Source organism: Orcinus orca, chromosome 6 (assembly GCF_937001465.1).
Source record: "Orcinus orca chromosome 6, mOrcOrc1.1, whole genome shotgun sequence".
Taxonomy (NCBI): Eukaryota; Metazoa; Chordata; class Mammalia; order Artiodactyla; family Delphinidae; genus Orcinus; species Orcinus orca.
The window spans coordinates 85,498,165-85,522,001 of NC_064564.1; the positions used below are offsets into that span (position 1 = coordinate 85,498,165).

The 23,837-nt window shown below is 49.1% G+C and overlaps 2 protein-coding genes across 7 annotated transcripts in view; one reads left to right on the top strand and one right to left on the bottom strand.

Moving 5' to 3' along the window:
- On the top strand, window positions 1–15,977 carry GRHPR (glyoxylate and hydroxypyruvate reductase). Of its 2 annotated transcripts, none has more exons than XM_049710812.1 (9): window positions 1–157; window positions 1,871–2,001; window positions 2,402–2,474; window positions 3,051–3,167; window positions 4,263–4,351; window positions 5,474–5,578; window positions 6,352–6,487; window positions 7,766–7,896; window positions 13,479–15,977. In XM_049710812.1, exons 1-9 carry the CDS (start codon window positions 75–77, stop codon window positions 13,487–13,489), a joined length of 876 nt encoding a protein of 291 aa, XP_049566769.1. In that variant the 5' UTR covers window positions 1–74; the 3' UTR covers window positions 13,490–15,977. The 2 variants fall into 2 exon arrangements, with proteins under 2 accessions (XP_049566769.1, XP_004271498.1); XM_004271450.4 differs by lacking the exon at window positions 13,479–15,977 and adding an exon at window positions 9,071–9,409.
- The window catches only part of ZBTB5 (zinc finger and BTB domain containing 5), a 26,175-nt gene continuing 12,507 nt past the window's right edge, over window positions 10,170–23,837 (bottom strand). For 4 of the 5 annotated variants that reach the window (XM_004271451.3, XM_033431120.2, XM_049710807.1 and 1 more), the window contains exon 2: window positions 10,170–14,679. In XM_004271451.3, coding sequence (XP_004271499.2) covers window positions 12,645–14,675 — 2,031 coding nt within the window. In that variant the 5' untranslated portion in view covers window positions 14,676–14,679 and the 3' untranslated portion in view covers window positions 10,170–12,644. The remainder of the gene's footprint in view (window positions 14,680–23,837) is intronic. The other variant, XR_004484002.2, reaches the window with a different exon arrangement.

Here is a 23,837-nt window from a genome sequence, read left to right on the forward strand (position 1 = left end):
CCCGAGGACACGCCCCCTTCCCAGACTGCTTCCGCCCGCGGGGTCCGGCTCAGTATCCGGCGTCTGGAAGGTGAATGAGGCCTGTGCGACTTATGAAGGTGTTTGTGACGCGCAGGATCCCCACCGAGGGCAGCGCCGCGCTAGCCCGGGCCGCAGAGTAAGAGCCCCGCGTCCCTGCACCGCTCCGCGCGCCGAGTCCCCGCCCTCCGGGCGCGAGTTCTGCGGGTGGCGTCGCGGGAAGGGGCTGCAGAGCCCCAGGCGCCGCTCCGGGACCTCGGGCACCCAGTACGCTGGCTGACTCAGCGTCTCCGGGCGGGTCGGGGTAGGCCTCCCGAGGCCCAGTTAGTTATTTTTGGCGGGGCGGACGGCGCGGTCCGTGGCGTCAGATCCGGGATCCTGGGCTTGGGCCTTGGCCGAACTTTCCAACCTGTGCCTGGCCAGGACGGTCTTGGAGTTTGGGGAAGCTTAGAGAAAGTTCTCTGGGGCCCAGCTTTCTCCAGGCCCGTTGCAGTGACTCTGGGACCCGCAGCTCCCCTGGCCCTTGCAGTGTGGGTGGGGGAAAGGGCTGGAGCCCTCCCCAGCCATGGCCCTGGGGAGAGGGAAGACGGCCCCATGACACAAGGGACAGGCTGTTAATCTTTTACCCTCTGTGGTCACTTGACCAGGTCAGGGACCTTAGCAGTCACTGGATTACCTGGTTCCTTTGGACAGTTGGCAGGGGGCCTCTGGTAGCATTTCTTAAATTGAACCCTGCAGGTCAGCCTTGCCAGGTGCTTCATATACGTAAACTCTTAATCCTTCAGTACTGTGAAGTCGGTACAGTAATTCCCACTTTACAGAGAAAACTGGGTCAGGTTAAGTGCCTTCCCCAATGACTGTGTGTGGCACAGCTGGGATGTGAACTTTGCTCTGTCAGCTGCAGTCTGAGCCCTGCATTATGCAGGTTTGCACTGCCCATATCAGGCAGGGAGAAGGTGGAACCCAGCCTCAGAGACCAGTGCAAGGGGAAAATGAGATTTGTTCATTTCATTCAATGCAATAAAACCTTTGCTGAGGACTTGCCATGTACCAAGCATTGAGGGGGGAAGAGGGGAGGGCAAAAACAACAAGGGCACTAGTGGCAGCAGCTCACACTGCTATAGCGCTGTGCCACCATCAAAGGAGGGTGAGAGGAAGCCTGTGCCTGGGGCTTAGGCGTGGAGGTGCCGCACGGGGAATTCTGGGAAGTGCCAGCAGCTCTGTGTCTTGCGCATGTAGATGCTCCGTACGTGTTGGCTGCACAGAAATGTCAAGGGCTGGGAGGTTGGGCAGCACCACGGGGAAACATGCCCCGTGCCCACCAGCCACCATGGAGGTGCCCCTGAAACTCCTCCATGTTGAACTGCTTTGATCTTGTCCAAGTACAAAGTCAAGAACAAGTGTTTTTCATTTCATGGACTCATAGGAGAGGATGTGCAACTGGACAGGGAAATCAAGCCCCATCTGATTTCTCCCCACTGGCCTTCCCAACAATAGGCAGCCCAGGCCCGGGAGCTCACTACCTGTGAGGCCTCCTGTAGGGGTAAGAAAGCGCTTCCTTGTGTTGAGCTGAGAGCTGTCCCCGTGACTTTCTCCTTTCACTTTAGGCCCCTTTCAGTCCTTGTCAGAGAGCTGTGGTCTGTGACAGCCCTTCACCCTCAGGACAGTTCTGAGGCCACCCACGCCTGACCTTGACTCGCCTCAGCCAGCCCCAGGCAGCTTGAGGCCAGAGCAAGCAGAAGACAATGTTTCCCACTCTGAGAGGGGTCTGCAGGGGGCTGGAGGGGCTTTGGGGGCCTGGGGACACCTGCGGGGCTCCCGCACTTCTGAGCGGTCTTTCCTTTGCCTTCAGCTGTGAGGTGGAGCAGTGGGATTCCGATGAGCCCATCCCCAGCAAGGACCTGGAACGGGGCGTGGCCGGGGCCCATGGCCTGCTCTGCCTCCTCTCTGACCGCATAGACAAGAAGCTCCTGGATGCCGCAGGTGTGTGCACTGGGCAGGCCCGGGGAGGGTTCCAAGGGTGTCTTGGCCCTGGTGGACATATCAGCCTGCTGCTGCTGGTTCCCGAGCAGGTCTTCAGTGACCTCTCTGAGCTCTGAGGGCATTCACTGCAGACCTGGGCCAGAGGGAGCAGTTGTGTGCAGTTCCATATGGCACACACTTTGCCCCTCTCTCCTGGTGGTGAGTTCCCAGAGGGAGGCCTTAGGAGGGCAAAGACCATGGTGTGGAGGAGAGCCAGGGCCTGGGGCCCTCGTCCAGCTCTGCTCAGCCTTGCTTTATGACCTTGAGCAGGGCCCTGCCTTTTCTGGACCTGTCTGTAGTATGTAGGAGGGCCTTGAATCCCATGAGGAAAGATACAAACAATGCTTTTTCTGCCCAACAGGAGCCAATCTCAAAGTCATCAGCACAATGTCCGTGGGTGTCGACCACTTGGCTTTGGATGAAATCAAGAAGCGGTAAATGCAGCTTGGGCTCTGCAAGCAGGGCCTGGAGTGAGGGGTGACTACCAGAGAGGGAAAAAGGAGCTGAGTATTTTTTTCTTCATATTCTTTGACCATTCAGTGAAAACGTAAGGTAGCTGATGATAAAATCTGCTCATGTGTGCACACATCAGTTAAGGTAAGGCCGAGCAGTCAGAAGCAGTCAGAAGCAGTGGGTAACAATGTCCAGGTGACACCCTTTCACATTCATTCTTTTTTTTGACCCCCACAACAACCCCTTCAAGTAGAAAAGGCAAGTATTATTATTTCCCTCTTTAGATGAGGAAGTTCAGAAAAGTTAAGTAGTTACTTAACTACTTAAGTAGTTACTCCAGACTTTGGACCCCGATCTTCCATCTTATATCCTTCTCAAAATGGGAGATAATCAAGATGGGAATGAGGGCTGGCCATTCCTGAGTGCTCACTTACAGCTCTGAGCTTCCTGACAGGCAGCGCAAAGAGGGAACAAAGCTGTATCACAGCAATGTCCCAGCAGTAGAAATTGGTGAAGGTGCTTGAGGCCAGTGTTACCGCCAAATCTTTGATTCGTAGTGGGATCCGTGTGGGCTACACCCCAGATGTCCTGACAGATGCCACGGCCGAACTCGCCGTCTCCCTGCTGCTCACCACCTGTCGCCGGTTGCCTGAGGCCATCGAGGAGGTGAAGAAGTGAGTGAACACTTGGCAGGGAAGTCGACTCTGCTTAGCAGCTAGTACTTGAGCATCCAGTGTCACCCTGGACCAGAGGTGATCCTGTCCCTGGCTGTGCCCCAACTAATGAGGGGGGACAGACTCAGGCACAATACTAAAATGCACAGCAGAGCTGAAATAAACAGGGTGTGAAGGGAAATTGTGGGGGAGGAGCGTGGATCAGGGAAGGCTGCGTGGAAGTGGTAGCCGGTGGGCGTCCTCCTGAGCCCTTAGAGGGCCCTGTGTACCATCATGTGGGAATCCAAAAGGCTCTGGAAACTGAAGGTTGTTTCATTTCGCTGCAGATACACCAATGTGCTTGATATGGGTGCCACCCCAGATGCTGTTGAGGGTGTTATGTAGAATATAGCATATGTACCTTAACACCTTCCTAAAATCTGAAAATTTAAAAATTCTGGCCTGAGGGTTTCAGATCAGAGATGTGGGTCTGTACATCCAGAGTTGGGAAAGGTACTCCAGGTGCGGGGACTGGCTTGAGCAAAGGCCAGGAGGTGTGCAGATGCAGGCTCTCAGAGAATGTGTACTGGGAGAGGGGATTTGAGGTGGGGATGTGGCAGGGACAGAGGCTGCATGGGGCTGACTAGACACTCTCACCCTTCTGTCGAGGGAGTTGGTCCCTTCATTGGAGGTGACTCAAGACAGGCTGTATTCCCCTGTCCACCCAAGGCAACAGGGGTGGGCCTGTGGCTTCCCTGGAGCACTGAGAATACTGTTTTTGGAATCCTACATCCTGGGTTTGCAACCTGCTGCTCTTCCCTGGCTGTGTGACCTCACATAGATTGCCCTTTCTTGTCTCAGTTTTCCCGTCTGCAAAATGGGGGGAGAACCTGTAAGGCCCCTTTCAGCCTTCGGACTCTGTGTCCCCAGTGGCTTTAAAGGAAGAGTCAGTCACGCTGCTTATCGGCAACACCCAGTGGCTGTAGGGGTAACGCATGCTCCTCTCAATCCTTTACTGGAGGGCTGGGCCTGTCCCTTGCACCACGGGGTCTGCGTAGCGGCCCTCATCTTTGCCTGAGACCAGAGCCTCTAACCCGTCCCTCTCTCTCCCTGCAGCGGCGGCTGGACCTCGTGGAAGCCCCTGTGGATGTGTGGCTACGGCCTCACACAGAGCACCGTTGGCATCATCGGGCTGGGGCGCATAGGTGAGGCTCCCATCTACCCAGATTGGCACCCTGGCTCTCACGTCTTGGTTTGAGTCTCTGGCACCCGTGTCCAGATGCTGACAATCCTTTGGAAAGAGTCACCGTACCTGGGTGCAGTAGGGATACCTCTAGCGAGAAGACACAGCATCGTAAAACACAGGCCAAAAAATAAAATAAGGAGTTCCTTAAGAACTCATTAGGTGATAGAAGCAAGTTGTAAGAGCCAGGGTTCTTTATGATTATAGCTGCATACAGGACAGATGAAAGCGATGACGGCTGCAGGGTCGGGACTTTTAGGAGGGGTTTACTGTGGGAGAGCCCATGCTGCCCCAGGCCTGGGTTCTGGAAGGCATCTGACTCCTAAAGCCTTAATTCAGGAACCAGAGGGTCCAGCAGACAGAGCTTACCTGTGATTCTGAGGCGGGGCAGAGCTACTTTTCTTCCAGTGGCCCCCAGCGCTGGAGAAGCCTGGCATAGGCCGGTGGCTCTCTGGCACCCTGCCTGGTGCAGAGGTGAGGGTGAGGACGGGAGGGGTGCATAAATTGTCCGGCCAGCTAGCAGCCCTGCCTCCCACACTAGAGGGCTGCTTGGAAGAAGCCAGCAGCTTTGGGACGTGCTCTGCGTCTGAAAATCCAGCTGCCCAAGCCTGTCTCGGCAGCAGTGTGTGTGCAAAGGGTCAGGGCCGGGGTGAGTCGGCAGTTGGGCAGCGCCACCAGAAAGTCGGGTGGGGTCTGTGGGTGCACCACCAGAAGCAGAGGGTCCAGAAGGAGGAAGGGGACCGTGTGCTCAGACCTCTGCTGGGCTGCCAGATCCAGTGCTCAGGGAAGGCTAGCAGATGGCCCTCAAGATGGCCAGCACCGTGTGAGGACGGCACAAGTCAGTCACAGCCACACAGGAGCTGTGGTGCTGCCTTCAGATCCCTGAAGGACTATCACACGGACCCCTGAGGGCAGTGTGGGCTGGCAGGGGGCTGGGTACAGTGTGGCAGGAGTGGTTAATGTTGGGAAGGGCCTCCCCACCCCCACCCTTCCCCCAGGGGCTCCCGCTCTCTGGAGCTGCTGGGCGCTGCCCTGCCCTCTGAGGGACTGGGAACAAGCGCTGACTCTGACTCCTTGCCTCCAGGCCAGGCCATTGCTCGGTGTCTGAAACCATTCGGTGTCCAGAGATTGCTTTACACAGGGCGCCAGCCCAGGCCTCAGGAAGCAGAGGAATTCCAGGCAGAGTTTGGTAAGTAAAACCTCGATTTCCACAGGAACCCCACCTGTGCTGGGCTGGATGGTTCTCCATGTTTGCTGTAACGGCAGCACTTTGGGGCAGGCTGCAGGAGCTCCATGGTGTCTGTGGTGTGCCTTAGGTGTTGTCTGACCTCCCTGCCCCTGCACACAGAGGCCCATTCAGGGAGCAAAGGGCCTCACCCAGGCCACACAGTGAGTACCCTCAATGCCAGAGGGACTCCAGGTCTCCTGTCTTGCAGGGTCTTTTATCACCATTGTCCATGTACAAACAGAGCAGCAGGGATGGTGACACATATAAGGAATTGCTGGGAACTTTGACACAGTTGCCTTAATAAACTGGTGAGCGCTTACCCGCCAGCCTTGTGTCCGGGTGGATCCAGCTCCCTGGCAGGCGCACAGCATGTTGAGCGGAGGGCAGGCTGGATTTCAGCCACTCCACCCCCTTGGCACATTGGGCCTTGAAGGTGGTGAAAGCCAGAGTGGTCCAGATCCCATTGTGTGACCTTGAATAAGCTCCTGCCCCTCTCTGGCCTCAGTTTCCCCACCTTTAGAGCAGGGGGCTGGCTGAATGATGTAACACACCAGGATCCCATGAGTGTCTGTTGACTTTGTGTGGTTATTAGAGTTCTCCAGGTAGAGACAAGACCTTCAGGAAGCATCTTGGGAGTTTCCATTATGGGCGGAGGGAGGAATGGTCAAGGTTCCCACCCTCTTGCTGTCCCTAACCTGGGACACAGCACCTGATGGAGCCCTGCCCTCCCCCAGTGTCCACCCAGCAGCTGGCCGCTGAGTCTGATTTCATCGTCGTGGCCTGCTCCTTAACACCTGCAACCAGGGGGCTCTGCAACAAGGACTTCTTCCAGCAGATGAAGAAAACGGCCGTGTTTGTCAACATCAGCAGGTATCCTGGGTCACCAGGCAAGCCTAGAGAGGGGCTGTCCCTGTTGCTGTGACCTGAGGTTTTTCTTCCCCATGGGCTGTCAGTGAGACTCAGGCTGAGCTTACTGCCCTTGATAAACCAATCAACCAGACAACTCAGAAATACAGTAAAGGCCCCAGAGCATGTCCCAGGTGCTCAGAGCAGGGCCTGGCCTGTCTGGTTCCCAGCAGTACCCTTGGCCTTGCTCAGGAAGTGAAGGCACCGTGGCAGCAAGTTACCAGGTAACCCTGTACCTCTAACCACAAAGGGGTGGCCTTAATGTTCTTTACAGCCCTTTGGAGGCCGACCTTCATGGTGCTGAGCCTGGGTCTGTCTGTGTGAGTCAATGACAGCTTGAACCCTCATGCTCCTGGGCAGACAGACCCAAAACCCAGGTTGTCTTGGGTCCTCAAAATGTCCCCAGGGTGCCTTTAGGCCACTGAGCATGTGATGGGGGCAGACCTTCCCTCTCTGCCACTCCAACCTCTTCTTAGGTAGTGCCCTTTGAACCCACTTAAATCAATTTGGAGGCAAAGATGGGCAATGGGAGGGGACTCCAAGGGCTCATCCACCCCAGAGGTGCCTGTAGTTACTGACGTTTAGCTGCAAAGGGGGTGCCTTTGGGGTGGAGTGAACATGCAGGAACACAGGGCTCGCACTGATGCCAACAGTGTCGTTGCTTCCGTCACGTACCCAGTACTTCAGGGCACTGGGTTATTGCTGCACGAGTATCGTTGAGTGCACAATGTGAAGTCTTTAGCAAACCAGCTCTCTGCTCCAATGGTTCATTGATGGGAAGGATGTCTGCTCACTTGGATGGATGTAGTTGGGTGTATCCTCAGGTCTCTGCCTGCAGTTGGGCAGGTGCCTGACACTTGCTGCAGTGCTTGTCAGCCGGTGGTCGGGATCCCAACACACATGCAGGCTCTGGGTCCCGTTCATGTAGTGGTGCGTGTAAGTAAGCTTTGATCCTCCTAGCACTCCTGGGAGTTAGGTAGTATTCTCCCTATCATACAGAGGAGGACCCTGAGGCACAGAGAATTTGAGACACTTGCCCAAGGTCACACAGCTCGAAAGTGGCAGGCTGGGGTTCTCTGTATTACTGTACAAACTATAAGTAAGTATACTATAAGGCTTACTGCTTTGAAAGTTAGTGCCAAGTGCCAGGTTGATGGGAAAATTCATTCTCTGGGTGGTTCTGCCCTAAAGGCGACCTGGGTAGAGGGAGCTTTGGGGCACCCACATCACTGTCATTCTCAGGGGAGAAGTGGTGGACCAGGACGACCTGTACCAGGCCCTGGCCAGTGGTCAGATTGCAGCTGCTGGACTGGATGTGACAACCCCAGAACCACTGCCTACAAACCACCCTCTCCTGACCCTGAAAAACTGCGGTAAGAACTGCGCTTTACCAGCAACACTTCACCCGGCCCCGGTTCCTTCCCGCCACGGCTTGTGAAGCCGGCTTGCAGTTCTCCCAACACTCGGGTTAAGCACTGTGCCCCCAGAGACACAAGCCACAGCCACCAGAGGTGGGAGTTGCAGCTCCAAACGCCCTTTCTCAGGCTAAGCTTTAAGTCATACCCTTTTCCCTGTCCCCTAGCCCCCGGGGAGGTAGATGCGTCTGGCATCTCATCCCGTGACACCTTAGTGCAGTGGTTCTCAAACTTTTTTGTTCATCGGTCACCTGGAGGGACTGATCAAACACACGGTGCCCTCCCCCCATGCTTCTGCTTCAGGGATGAGGCCTGAGAATATGCTCCTAATGTCTGGCACGCTGCTGCTGCCCCTTGGCCGGGGAGCACTGTGAGAACCACTTACTTAGCATTCCTCTTTAGACTCCTCAGTTACCGTTAACAGTTCTTTATATTACGGTCTATCTGTTCAGCTAGCTGACGTGGTTTCTGCCTCCAGACTAATATATAACTGAGTGGAAGGGGCCTCAGGTTGTCTGGGCCAGTCCCTGTCCTTTACTTACATTCTGGAAGGGAAAACCAAAGAGAAGGGCCGTAGCTGCCTTCCCCACAGTGAATGCTCCCATTATTGGAGCCCTTGGAAGCTCTACCATCCCCGCCCCCGTGCCCGTCTGAGAGGAACATTGGCTGTGATGGCCAGGCTGTTGCCCGGAGCTGGGAAATCTCCCATCCCCCCAAGCCCTGGGCCTTTAGCTCGGTGCCCTGGGTACTGCTTTTGAAAGGTGTGCTTTAGGGACGAGTGACCTCACTTGTTCTGCAGTGGGGCCAGAAGCAGCTGCACTGTCCAGCCTTTCATCTAGTTATTTCGGGAGATCAGAAGCCCAGGGCGTCACCTAGTTTCACCATCTGATATTTGAAGGGCTGCGTCTAGACAGGCTCCAAGACTCCTTCTAGCCCTGACATTCTTGTGTTCAGGATATGTAATTCTTGTCACCCTTGTGTCTGGGTTTCGGTAGCCCTGGGGAAATAAGAGTGCTTAGTGAGAGGAGGGAAGGCAAATCTTTTTATTGGCACATCCTAGCCATGAAAAAAGGGCCCGAGTTAAGGCTCCTGAATCACCCTCCTCATTTCCCTTTCTTCCTCTCCTTTCCAGTGATCCTGCCCCACATTGGCAGTGCCACCCATAGAACCCGAAACACCATGTCCTTGTTGGCAGCTAACAACTTGCTGGCTGGCCTGAGAGGGGAGCCGATGCCCAGTGAACTCAAGCTGTAGCCACACGGGAGACACTGAGGCTAGGAGGCAAACGGCCCCGGGATTCTGTCAGATGTGCCCAGGCTTGATTGGACCCACAGGATGGGAGCCAAAGAAAAAAGTCTGATGTGTACTGATTCTATGGAGGGAAGACTGGTGCTCATGGATGTGCTCCCACTTTTGTGGTTGGAAGCATCTGAGCCCAAAGTGTATAATTCTATTAAATAATTCTCTGAGAGACCGCCTGGGCGTGTAACTGGGAGACGCTGAGGACAAGAGCATCTGCTTACATTTTCTAAATCGGCCTCTAGTGACCGCAGGTTCTGCTTCCCACCCCCATCCCCACGCATTTTAATTATTAGACCCTGTCCAAACCACCTTACCCCTCATCCTCTGCTAAAATGCCTTCAAGTGTCCCTCACTGAGGACAGAACAACCACAGCCCAGTGGTGACCGTGGCAACTGGACCTGCTCCCTAGACCATCGGACAAATTAAACACACATGGCAAAAAGAACTAGGTATGGTCACAATACTTATTTTTTGGTCAAGACTAATCAAGGTAGGTGGGTTTCTTAATTTTTATTTTAAAATTAGTTTCAGCACCTTCATATTTTGTCCCTCGTGTCCATCTCCTCACTCCTCAGGTGAATGCCCTTTTCTAATCACCTCAGTCCTCCTAAGGCCAGGCCACCAGCACTGCCAAAGCCCTGCTCCTGCAGAGGGACCTGGGCTCCAGTTCTTCCCCGCAGCTGAGCCATACTGGAGAGTGGAGTCTTCACCCTGGGAGGCACGTAAGGGAGCGGCAGAAAGCGCAAGATTTGGCAGGCCCACTAGGAGTAAAACTGTGGTGAGAACAACACATCACCCTTGTCCACAGCTCAGAGACAAAGCTCAGGGAAAGCACAAGGGACTGATGACCAATAATTGTTATTAACCACAGCATGAGAGAATTTTCTAGGAAGTTTGGTTTTAAAAAAAAGTACTGGTCACAGCAGGATTAACAGAGAAAGCAATACTACTTCATTTTTTTATTTCAACCTTAAAAACCTAAGGCGAAGAAAAAGAACACAATTAGTTAGAGGCATGAATACGACAAATTTTTTATTTCAAAGTCTCAAATTTTGACCAGCATAGCACCAGACACAGGTGCCCTGATAGAACCTTATGATTTGGTCACCAGAAATGATTATGCCAAGCTATAATTAAGGCTAACCAATCAAATCCAGGTACCCAATACCAGTTAAAATTCAGGTAGAAACTACCAATTTGTGGGAACCCTGGGACTGGTTTTCCAGGGAACCTCTGAATTATTTTTTAAGTGCTACAGCATGTACGAGGACCTGGCTCACAGGCTTGCTTCTCACATGTAGGAACTGATTGACTAAGAGGTAGATGAGAGAGTCCAGATTCCACTTAGCAGTGGAGAGGCAGGGCTCCAGCCACTGTGTCAGAGATAGGCCCCGAAGCAAGTCCACTTAAGCTGGAGTTCAGGTGAGGGGGCGGCTTCCTGGCACCTCCTCCTCAAGGTGGAAGGGGAGGAGGGCTGCCACTGCTCTCCTGGTGCCACCGATTCCTCTTCCCAAGCCAGGCAGGGTCTCTCTCGTTCTCCATGCTGACCCACCTGCCTCCCAGGGTTAATCTCACGAGTCACTGGTCCCCACAGAGGGGTGGATGTGGAGCCTCCTCACATCAAGTCAGAGCATGACTGCTAACAATTCGCCACACACAGCTGAACCTCACAGGTGATCCCACAGCCTCCAGCCGTCTCCCCCACATCTGAAAGGAGAGGAATCAGAGGTTTCCCTTTTGGTTTTCCTCCCTGGGAATCAGTTCGTAGGAGATGCTAAGCAATGAACATTGTAAGTTTATCCACAGACAGATGTGTAACTGCATACACTAGATTAAGAGGAGAAAACACTCGCTGATTACCTTTCTTTCTAAACAAAGGTAAGAACTGAAGGATTTCACTCAATTATGCACAATGGCTTGTGTCTAAAAAAGCTGTATAAAAACTCATGTTCATGCATGAATTAAACTGACTTCATGAGCTCTATAGAGACACATTAACCTGTGCTTTTCCCCTGGAAGCTCATGAGCCAGGGCTCAGCCTGACAGCTGCTACCAAGAGCCCCGATGGCACAGGGTCAGAAGACCACAGGTGGGGCTGGGGAAGAGAAGCAGTGGGGTCCAGGGAGGCCCAGGGCAGTCACCCAGATGTCTCCTCAAACTGTCTCAGATGCTGCTTGGTGACTTCTATGCTCTGGGCTGCCCAACCCATTTATATTTACCCATGAATACTGCTGCATTTGGATTTCAAACATTCAGTATTGGGTTGGGGCAACAACAAAAGTTCAGGGTCTGTACTTTAAAACGATAGTATAGAACAGTAATAAAACCCACGATGGAGGGGGGTTGATTTCACTTTTGGTTAGTTTTTACCTGAAAACAGTAATCTAGGCCCGGGAAAGATGCCATATGTGGCATGAATGTGAAGAAGTGAAGCAGACAACGGGTTTGTCGTTGGGTGAGATGTGTCAGGCTGCACCAGCCCCCGAAATCTGCACGGAACAAAGGGTAAATGCGCCATAAAAGATCTCACGAAACAGGACTCCACACCATCAGAACAAAGACAAACACTAGCTCTTTTCTGACTTCCAAACATGGAACTGTAACATATGTAATACAAGTTGGTTAAAATACTGCTAAAACAGCACATACAGAAACAATACCTTACTTGTTGCTCCCTATAAGTACATACTCCTTTTACAACTTTGTTTTTAAAACCAGGAAAAATTGTTAAAACATCTATGTAACAAACAGTGATGTTTTCAAAAGTATATATACACCTAATAGTCCAGAGAATGCTCGCTCTGGACCCAGTGTCAGCACCATGAAAGTGCAGTGTCTGTGACTGCAAATCAGACAAAAATAAAAAATACAGTATTTTCTGAAGCCTAGGACTAGCTCATGATAAACTTTAAAGCATTTTTGGCAGACAGGTATGTCCTCAAGGGCCTTCCTTTTAGACAGGCACAAAGTTGCCACTGGTTACACTTAAGTTTATCTTGCATCACTGTACAGGTATATAATCTCATCAGAAGGTATATAGGAAATTTAAATGCTTCAGAGTTTTACAAAAATTGCTAAAAAAAAAACTTTTGCACTTCAATTTTTAATTGTCAAATGTGCCACTTTTAATGACATCGATTCCAAACTACTTTCTGACTGCATTACTTAACCCTAAGGAAGAATTTGGTTTCAGGGATTGGATCCCTTCTCTGAAAGCGTACATTTCACTCAGAAATGTAGCAGTACAAGCACTACACCTATTAATTCTCCATTTATTAGTCATCGAAATTTGCATGAGCCATTCGCAGCCTGAAGCCTCAAACCCAACGGCATTAACCACCAACCAAAAGAGACTGTAGTTTAGGTCCTGATACTGGCCTCAGCATTATCTCAAGAGGTCGGGTTAGAGCAAAGTGCTGGGAAGGTTGTTGCTCTGCCAGCGCAGGCAGGTGGTCTTCGAGTGTTTGTACAGGTGGCTGGACTGACTGAACCTCTTGCCGCACTTGAGGCAGGCGTAGGGTTTTTCACCTGTGTGAACACGGATGTGCTTCTTGCAATCTGTCAAGGTCAGGAAAGTCTTGCAGCAGATTTTGCAGGCATACTTGCGAGCCCCCTCTACGACTAAGACGTTGTGCTCCGATAAGGCCTTCTTGCACTTTGACAGGACGTCAGCAGATGCCCTCGTCAACTGCGGGGGGCCGGGCTGCGAAGGGTGGCCATTTTCAAATGAGGATGTGGCCGCGTTCATCATTAGCTGGGAACTGGCAGAGTTCTCTGGGATCTGTGAGCTCCTGACTGACGTTACCACTGGCATTTTGGGAGCTATGCGGCGGTAGTATGGAAAGTTACTGGCTCCACCTCTAGGGGAGCTCATCATTACCCTGGAGAAGGAGGAATGCAACCCCAGACCAGACCTGGAAAAATCCATCCCAAACTGTTCTCCTCCTTGGTAGCCTGAGGTCTGCACACATGGCAGGCCCATCACTTCCTGCATAGGCCTGACGAAGTGAGCATCTGTGGGTTCGCTGAACGGGTTCTCCATGTGAGAGCCAGGGGCTGAGGAGGGCCCGCCTGCAGGCCCAGCCTCTGGACTCAACAGATAAGGGGCCTCCCCCTCCAGCCTGCAGTCACTAGTGGTGTTTGGGATATTATCGTCATTGTTCTGATTTGCACTAAAGTTACTTCCTCTGCTCTTATTAAGAAAATTTGAAATGCTAAAAGTGGATTTATGTTCTAGGTTATTTGTGACTTCCAAAATATGGATGTCTCCTACCCGGTCAGTGCTAGACTGGGGATCTGAAAAACTCCGGTCGCTGCTCTCGGGGCTGAGGTCTATCTTCTCGGCACTGACCACCACTCCCTCCACCTCCACCGATTCGCTGCCTTCCGCTTGGGAGGTCACGTCGCTCACTTCATCCTGAGGCTCAGGAGAGCTCAGGGGCTCAGATTTAACCACCACTCTCATGTGCTCCTTCTCACCAAGGCCAGCCTCAGGGTTTTCGCACTGAAAACCACTTTTCTCAGGTGTGGCTTCCTGCTCAAAACTAGCCTCGACCTGAGTGGCGCGGGAGGCCATGGAGAGCTGGGTCACGTTGCCGGTGCTGTTGTCGGACTGGCTGGGCACCTGGGCATCTTCTTGAGCACCAAAGGGCCGGTCAAATATGATGGCGCTGTCGTCCTGGGTGTCGGTCATCCCGTCAGCTTTAGGGTTATCCACGATCTTCAGAGAATCTGGTGAAAAGAACTCCTCCCGAGAATGAACCCCCGGCCCATTCTCTGGCGTAACGTCGGAGATGGCAGACTCATCCAGGGTGGGTCGGAGCCGCTGTCTGGCCCGCTCCTCTGCAGACTGCTTGCGCTTATGCAGGCGTCTCATGGGGAACGGTGTCCGCTGGTCCAGGTTACTGCGCATCGAGGAGCTCATGGGGGCCGGCTGCTCCTCACCACTCTGGCTGGAATTGAGGGCTGAGCTCACGATGCTCAGTCCCAGCTGCTGCAGCATAAAGGAGCGCTGCATGCGGGCACTCTGCTCCTGAACGCGCTCGGTGGGGGGAGACATGGGCAGCGTCCTTGTCGTTAGGTAATGTTTACATGCCTTAACAACAGAGTTCAAGTGCAGGTGAGAGGCTGCCAATAAGACATCCATAACATTGCTCTCCCCCAGCATGAGGGTGGAGGTATACATCATGTCAATCAGTGCGGCAAAGGCCTCCGCTGTCACTACCTCGCTATCCAACTGGATCATGTTCATGGTCTGATCTCCCTCTGCCACAGAGAACAGGGCTCGGAAATGTGTACTGCATGCTGCTAGTACCGAGCGGTGGGCTTTGAAATGTCTGTTCCCCACTACAATGACACAATCACAGAGCTGGCCGTGAAGTCTCTGGTAGTTCAGCTGCTGGAAGATCTGTTCAAAGTGGCCAGGAAAATCCATGATCCTATAAAAAAAAAAAGAAAGTGTTAAGACGCAGAAGAGCTTAAGTCAAAGGGCACAGAGGGTGTGACGACAAGAGAGGCATGGGGACTTCCCTGGCGGTCCAGTGGTTAAGACTTCGCCTTCCAATGCAGCGGGTGCGGGTTCGATCCCTGCTCGGGGAGCTAAGATCCCACATGCCTCGCATCCAAAAAACCAAAACAAAAAACAGAAGCAATGTAACTAATTCAATAAACACAAAAAATGGTCCACATCAAAAAAAAAAAAATCTTAAAAAAAAGAGGGAGGCATGAATGACCAAGCTTGGACCTTTCAAAGCTCGTGATGTTTCTGATGGTGGGCACGCAGACTAAACACCTGTCCAATAAGGAGCAAATGCTGATTCGGCTAACAGCCCTGGAAGCCTGCACACACACACAGATCAGCTACGGGCTGTTTACAGCCTCCCCTTCACCCTTACATGACCCACTTTTAACACTTAGGGTCCATGTTAGAAAAGACCAGTGTGTGGGTGATGCAACATCTATCTATACCTGAGAAGTCAGAGTTCTGCACTCCCTGAGGACAATAAATAAACTCCAAGAAATTATAAACAGTCTTTTAGCAACCTTAAATAAATAAAAAGGGCATATCAATATTAGTGGGGAAGATTTCCAGTTATAGATGGTAGTAGATTGCACTCATGCATTTACCCTCTCCACCCTTAAAGTTTTTTGGTTTTGTTATTGTTTTAAAGGTAAAAACCCACAAGGGAAAAAAGAGTGGGAAAGAAATATCAATAGCATTTTGGAAGCTGGTGAGCAGGTAAACGAATACATGCTGACTGACTTAGCATGCCCAGAAAGCTGAATCCTAAACTGGCAGTGGCTAAAACAACCTGACATATATAAACCCCCACCCACCCAGAGGCTCAGAACTGGCTGCCAAGGTGCCAGGGGAAGTGGAGTGAAGATGATGTCAAGACAAGGGGACTGGCTGGAAGTCTATTCGATAAAAAAATAATCTAATGGACGTTCCATACCTGTGGCACAGAAAAGGTAAAGCTATAGAGACAGAGAGTAGATTAGTGGTTTTCTGGGACCGGGGTTGGGCTCGGGGCAGGACTGCAAGTGGGAAGAGGGACTTCTGGGGGCATGATGGAAATGTTCTAAAATTGGGGTATGATGATTACACATCAAATTCTCTAAAAATATTTGAACTGTACACTTAAAACAAGGAATTTTATGGTATGTACATAGACCTCAATAAAGCTCAATAAATTAAACTTCAAAAAAAAAAAGAAGAAAAACAAGAGATGAACAAGCTCCAAAACCATCTGCTCAGACTCCATTTTCACCTGTAGGGCTTCTATACAGCCAACCCAACTGACTGCTTAGAATATCACATGTATCTTTGATGATACTACAGAATTACTAGGTTTTTCTCCCCCTTAGGTGTGATAATGGCATTCTGATTTTTTTTTTCAAGAGTAGTTTTTAAAGAGATAACATACTGAAATACTTACAGATGAAATGACATGATGTCTAGCATTTGCTTCAAAAGCTTATTTTTTGTACATTTGAAATTTTTTATAAATGTTAAAATTAAAAAAGGGAATAAAGAAGAGACCGCATGGACTATGGGTGGATCACTTTCCAAAGCTGAGTTTGGAATCATTACATATCTACATTTTCATCTCTTGGACTCATCAGAAACAAGAACTTGCTTGTCCTCTCCTAAGAAACTGCTACACTTCCTAGGAACTACAGGACTGCTGATTCAAAGTCTAACTCCTTGACTAGTGCTCATGACACACTCTCATTGTATGGTTAGAAAACAGGGTCAATAACCCCCAAAGTGGCGCTGCTCTGTGCCTTCTGCCCACAGACTGTAGAAGCTGAAGGAGCCACAAAGTTTAAAACCCTGTTTTATCCTCTCCAGCGAAGGAACCTCTGGTCCTCTGGGAGGGAGGGAGGCAGAATCTAATGGTTACACCCCAGGATACAAACACATGCAGATAGACAGTCGTGCCTGGCACTAGAGATAAAATGATCAACAAGACAGATCCATCTCTGCCCTCAGGGGTGACAGACTAATCAACATTCAAATACAATAAAGTATTGCAAGTGCTGTGGTAGGAAGTACAAGGTGCTACAGGAGACAAAGAAAGGGCGCCTGCCTCTGACGGGCTGGTGGAGGGGGTGTGGAAAGCCTCTTCGGGAAAGAAGCCAGCAGTCCCCTGCTGGGCTCTGGTGGCTGAACCAGAGAAACTCTGTACTCAGGACACGAGTCTGGGACGAGCTGCTACAACCCACAGCTGGAGCATGAAGTTAAAGTCCGCACTAGAAGGTAAGACATTCCCCCCACCCCACCCACCAATAGAAGACTAGCAGCCCAGGGTTCAAATACCCAGGGAATCCCTCCAACAGACCACTTGGGTCCCCATCAAACTTCCCTACAGTGAAGCCCACCAGTCCTCAAGGCCCATTCACTCAGCTTCCAATCAGTCAGGAAGAAGCACCACAAACTGGAGGGGAAAAATCCCTAACACTGAAACCGAGTGCGGCCCTATGGGGCTCCCAGGCACGGAGGCTTTTTTGTCCCCCATTTCTTGTAGGCAAAACTCCAGCCTCCATGACCTTCCCTGAGTTCCAAAGGGCAGATTCAAACAGTTGCTAATCAAGGGAGGAGCAGGTAAGAAACCACCTGAGGCAAGATTAAAGGGACCGGAGAAGATGAGGAGACCATCTGAGACCCTGCACACATCCTAATCTTGTCAGCAATCTCATCCTTTTGAAACTCTGCAGGAGAATGCAAGACTGTTACTGCCTTCGTCCTTATTGCATACCCCTGACCATGAGCCCCGACTATAAGACCTCTCCCTATTCCCCAGGGAGGGGAGCACAGTTCTTGAGGTGCTAGCCTACTGTGTTCCCTCTTCGCCTGGCAAAGAAATAAAGGCACTCTTTCTTTCTCCTCCATAACTGTCTCAGTATTTCTGTACAGCATCGGTGCACAGACAGCCAAGATTTTGGCAACATGAAAGAGCCCTAAACAAACAAACAAAAAGGCATCTGGAAGAAACAGAACTAAGGGCGAAAAACACCTATAATTAACATCCTCAGACAGCTAAGATACGATATCCATGAAACAGGAAGAGAATGTTTTTAATTTTTTTTGAAAAGAAATATTCCAGAAACAAAAAAAATATTGAAGTTTAAAATTGCAAAAAAAATTTTAAGTTACTAGAAGGGTTGGAAGATAATAATATGGCTGAGGAAATGTCACAGACAAGGCAAAGGAGAAATAAAAGTGAATGAACAAGAGAAAAAAAGAATTAACTAATGAAGCCCAAAGTCTGAATACAAAAAGAGAAAAGACAGAAAATGGGGAGAATGATAAACAACAAAGAATAATTCTCAGAACTGAAGAAGTTACTTATTCACACTAAAAAGGTCCACCAAGTGCTCAGCAATATGAATGAACAAATCCCACACCTGGCTCATTACAGTGACATTTTAAAACACCTGGGATAAAGATCTGGAAAGTTTGAAGTGGGGGGAGTTAACAAAGAAGAGTTAACAAAGAATCAGGAATAAAACTGGCATTAGACTTCTCGAAAGCAATACTGGAAGGTAAAAGGTTCTTTAAAATTCTCCGAGAAAATTACTTCCAACTTAGACCATACCCAGCCAAACATCAATTGTAAGGGGAGACTACGGCATTTTCCAGACAAGCAAGAACCCAAAAGTCTACCTCCCACATATCCCTTCTCAGGAAGCTATTAAACCTTGTGCTTCAGGAAGCTGGGAATAAACCAAGAAAAGGAAGATGAAGAATATAGGAATTGCAGATGCATCCTAGAAAACAGGCAAAGAGAATTTGAAAGATGATGCTGAAGCCTGAAATGAGAGCTAGGCAGCAGGACTGGGGAGCAGACTGGAGCAGGAATATGAGGGACTCCAAGGAGTTCCCCAAGGGAAAAAAGGAATGGAGAGATCACATGACATAGTTGAGAGCCGCTAAGAAGTTAACAGTTCCATGAAAATGTGAAGATAGGTCATAAAAAAACAAGAAGAATTTTATTTTTTTTTTTTGCGGTACACGGGCCTCTCACTGTTTTGGCCTCTCCCGTTGCAGCACATAGGCTCCGGACGCGCAGGCTCAGTGGCCATGGCTCACGGGCCTAGCCGCTCCGCGGCATGTGGGATCTTCCCGGACCGGGGCACGAACCCATGTCCCCTGCATCGGCAGGCGGACTCTCAACCACTGCGCCACCAGGGAAGCCCAAGAAGAATTTTAAATGGGACAGTTATTAACTCCAGGAAGAATACATGGTTGTTTAGTTGCCGTACCCTACGTGTTTTGTTTACAGAGTCCTAATAATGTGAACACAGAGCCAAATTTGAGATACTGGAAGGGTAAGGGAAGGCCAATACATGTGTGTGGGGGAGGCAGAGGAGAAGTGGTGTAAGAAGGTTAAATTCTCACCTTCCCTATTAGTCAAGAAATGCTGTCTGAAATACTACCCCAAGAAATAATATAAGAACGCTGTTTGGAAATACAGAAAGCAGTAGCAGACGAAACAACTAAAACAAGTGAAAGTGGCTGCCTCTAAGGAGGGGGAATTTGGAGGGGAAAAACGGGGGACAGAAGACTGCTATTTTTTTAGCTCTAAACCTAATGGAACTATGTGGCTTCTAAAATATAAATACATACATATATTTAACTTTTATAAAAATAATTTTTTTGGGTTTTTTTTGTTTTTTTTTTTTTGCCACACCATATGGCTTGTGGGATCTTAGTTCCCTGACCAGGGATTCAACGCACGCCCTCAGCAGTAAAAGCACAAAGTCCTAACCACTGGACCGCCAGGGAATTCCCAATATTAAATGAAATTTTAAAAAACATGGTAGGGCTTCCCTGGTGGCGCAGTGGTTGAGAGTCTGCCTGCCGACGCAGGGGACACAGGTTCGTGTCCCGGTCCGGGAAGATCCCACATGCCGCGGAGCAGCTGGGCCCATGAGCCATGGCCGCTAAGCCTGTGCGTCTGGAGCCTGTGGTCCGCAACGGGAGAGGCTACAACAGTGAGAGGCCTGTGTACCACAAAAAAACAAAACAAAACATGGTAGATCCTTGACATTCTAAAGGCATACACCCTGAGATCTTTGCACATCTCCAAATTCACAAGTACCATTATGGCACTTCACAAGGATTACTGCAAGCAGAAGACCACATGGATGCCAAGCTGCACACCAGGCTTGCCCACTTGCTTTAGTGGCCCAGCCCTACAGAGCAGGCCAAGTCATGACTGAGTGAAATGACAAGTGACCACAGAACACACTCCTTCAAGATCCCTGGGAAATAACAAAAATGACAAACTCTAAATCCATAAAAACCAAAGGTCTACAGTGCCAACTGAGAGTATTAAGCACAGGCCTTTGCTGTACCTGGAAAGTTACAAATGGATGGTAAAACGCCTCAAAGCAGGGGCCACGTGTTGGCCTATTCTTTTACCTCCTGTGTTTTTTCAGCTTTTGAAGAGTTTCCAACAACAAAATACATCACTAAAACACGTACTTTCCTGCTGCCCCCTTCTTGCTTTATCAAGATTCCCTGCTAGGAGTGAAGTGCCAACAATGGCAAGCAGCAGCACATGAGCCCCTGACCCCACCCAATCAACCAGGGACCACAGAGCTCAAGGCTTTGGGGAGATTAGACAAAATGCAATTATTGCTCACAAGTCTATAGCTCCTGACTTGGAAAGTAAACACGTATAGTAGTAAATGTCAAGTTCCAAGGAGGCAATTATTTTATAGCAGTAACAGGGAAGAAACATTCTGGTTCAAGAAACAAAAGAAATAAAACAAGGAGTTGTCTCAGGAAGCTGTACCAGCCTCAGAGTCACTCTGAGAACTAAGAGACTGGAGCCTTGTTAGGTTAAAGCAAGCAGCATCAGGCACTGAGTTTATTGCTTTCTCTCCTACTGTGGAGACTGGAACCAATGTTGTAGAACTGTTGCAGTGCTGACAGTAGTAGTAATAATAAAACAATGGTGACTACTGTTAGAGAGTCTTCTATGTGCTAGTCATTGTGTTAAGTACTTTTTATTTATATTATCTCTAATCTCCAAAACAACCTTGTCAGGTAGGGCTTACTATTCTGACTTAACAGAAGAGGGGAACATAAAAGACTAACTTCCCAAATAAATGGTATTTTAATGGAGCATTAAATGGGCATTCTGTCCAATGTCCTTCTTCTTCAACAAGCAGCAGAAATATGATCATCTGAGGAAAAACAGCCTTCTTATTTTTTGTAATGTCAGTTATCTTGAGTATGAGAGAAACCACCACTCTTTTCCACAAAAGGTCATTCACTAAAATGTCAAACTCCTAATATTCAATCCCCCTTTCTATAGAAAGGGCATAAGTAGCAAGGAAATTGTGGTCTCAAAAGCACCATTTTGAGGAGATTCCCAGGGCCCAGAAACCTATGAGAAGAGACTACTGAGGTAGCTAAACATGACCCCAACGAAAACAGAGGTTTAAATAATGTTGCAAAATAGGTAAACAGTTCATATAACTTCCTGTCATCCTAGAGATTGTCAGCCCTACACTAGATGCCCTGACACAATCCTTGAGATCAACTCAAGTTCTCCAGGCTCTTCTCCAAACACTGTAGGGATGCCTGGAATGTCCCGCTATGCCTTATTGTCAGGCCTTCATCAGGGCAGTACAAAGGCTAAGGATTCCTTTCTTCTTAAGGGGGCCTGGAAGTTGTGAAACTAAATAGTGACATTAGAGATGATCATCAAAACCTGGAGAAACACTTATTCTCTAAGTTAGTAACTGTGTTGAATTATCTGTTTAGACATAACTCCAAACTAATTTCTCCTTAATGGCAAAATTCTTTCATCTTAATATCATTTAATCAATTTATGATCATTTAGATTAGCAATAGAAATCAAATCCACTAATATAAAAGCTAATTTTAGCCATAAAACTGGCCAATTAGATTATTCAACTGCTCCTTCCAATATATCCAGAGTGTCAGAAAACACTTCAGGGTAAGTCAGAGCCCTTAACTGGATACAATCAGTCCACTCAACTGATTTAAGGAGAAAGGGATTTATGGTAAAAAGATGTTAGGAAGCTCACAAAATCTCCAGGAGGGTGGGAGAGTGATACAGGAATGCCCCAGAGCACCCAAGCACATCGTGGAAATCATTACTGCCACTACTACCTCTACTTTCCATGGATCCTGCTCTGGATTAGCTGCCCAGAAGAGAGCTGCCATTGCACCTTCTACACCAGCACAGTCCAATACAACTTCCTACAATGACAGAAATCAACAGCATAGTTGCTATGCTGTCCACTAGTCACATGTGTTTACTGAGCACTTGAAATGTGGCTAGGGTGACTGAGGAAATGAACTTTTAATTTTATTTAATTTTAATTAATTTAATGTCTACTGGATTGGACAGAGTAGTTCTAAATGCTCAGTATTGTTCCATATTGCTCACATCTGCATCCAGACCCCACTCAGGTACCTACGACCAAGGGAACCTAGTTCTCACATCTGCCCTGTAATGATGATTCTACCTTGGGAAATGGGACACACAATTTGCAGGCTCTCCAAATGGAAAGGTGGGGGTGTTCAAAAGGCTGGACAGCTGCCAGTGACAAACAGCCACTGTAACATTCCTCTGACAGTTAGAGCCCCTCCCCATGTATGTGATGGGTAAATGGCTTTGGAAATGCATAGCTTTTTTGGGCAAGAGGTGATCATCCCGAAAGTGAAAGAGAGAACCAAAATAACAGAAGGCCAAAGATCTAGTATTGTAGTACACGTGCACTGGCAGTGCAGACATCTTCAACTAGCATTTATTGAGCCCTTCCATAGGCTGTGATGAGGAACTAGGGTAAATTTTTAAAAGCTCTAGGGAATTTAAAACAGAACATTTAAAAACACTTATTTGTTAATTAATTTTTAAATAAAAATAAACAATGACAGGGACTTCCCTCGTGGCGCAGTGGTTAAGAATCTGCCTGCCAATGCAGGTGACATGGGTTTGAGCCCTGGTCTGAGAAGATGCAACATGCCATGGAACAACTAAGCCCGTGCACCACACTGCTGAGCCCGCACGCCTAGAGCCCGTGCTCTGCAACAAGAGAAGCCACCACGATGAGAAGCCCACACACCGCAACAAGGGTAGCCCCCACTCAACGCAACTAGAGAAAGCCTGCGTGCAGCGACAAAGACCCAACGCAGCCAAAAATAATCAATTAATCAATTAATTTTTAAAAAAGACCCAACGCAGCCAAAAATAAATTTTTAAAAAATAAAATAAAAATAGGGCTTCCCTGGTGGCGCAGTGGTTGAGAGTCTGCCTGCCGATGCAGGGGACACGGGTTTGTGCCCTGGTCCGGGAAGGTCCCACATGCCGCGGAGCGGCTGGGCCCATGAGCCATGGCCGCTGAGCCTGCGCGTCCGGAGCCTGTGCTCCGTGACGGGAGAGGCCCCAATAGTGAGAGGCCCGTGTACCGCAAAAAAAAAAAAATAAATAAAATCAAAAAAAAATAAAATAAAAATAAACAATTACATGTTAACTTTTATGAAAAATAACTATACTCCCCCGAAAAAAAATGAGAAGAGTGGCACTGTTTTACATTTTTGCATTAACAGAAGATAGCTGGATTCTCATATTTGCTTCTGCATTCAGGATTTTGCAATATCATACACGAGTGTACACTCATGAAAGAATTAAGTGAAAAAAGCAAATAAGTCTTTATATCAATATGAAAATAGCTTTGACCTCATAGACTCCTTGAAAAACTCTCAGAGGTCCCTATGGGTCCTTGGACTATACTTTGAGAATAGCTGATCTAATGAAAATTCTAACTATACTGGGGGATGGAGGAATGTGGAGTGTGCAGTAGAATCATAAGGAGAAATTAACAAACTCATAAAAAACAAAATTCTTCTCTCTAACCAAGGGGAAGTCAATAGATAATGCCTAAACTGAAAAATTAAGAAGCTCCAAGCATGGCTTTTTACATATGTATATAAATATCAAAGGAATTAGTTAAGAGTTGAAAGTGGGGGCTTCCCTGGTGGCGCAGTGGTTGAGAGTCCGCCTGCCGACGCAGGGGACACGGGTTCGTGTCCCGGTCCGGGAAGATC

What these genes read in the sequence shown, in the direction of transcription:
- GRHPR (XM_004271450.4), top strand. Translation starts at nt 75, where the DNA reads ATGAGGCCTGTGCGACTTATGAAGGTGTTTGTGACGCGCAGGATCCCC. An exon ending in GCGCTAGCCCGGGCCGCAGA is followed by an intron (nt 158 to 1,870) that starts GTAAGAGCCCCG and finishes CTTTGCCTTCAG; the next exon opens with CTGTGAGGTGGAGCAGTGGG. An exon ending in GCCATCGAGGAGGTGAAGAA is followed by an intron (nt 3,168 to 4,262) that starts GTGAGTGAACAC and finishes CTCTCCCTGCAG; the next exon opens with CGGCGGCTGGACCTCGTGGA.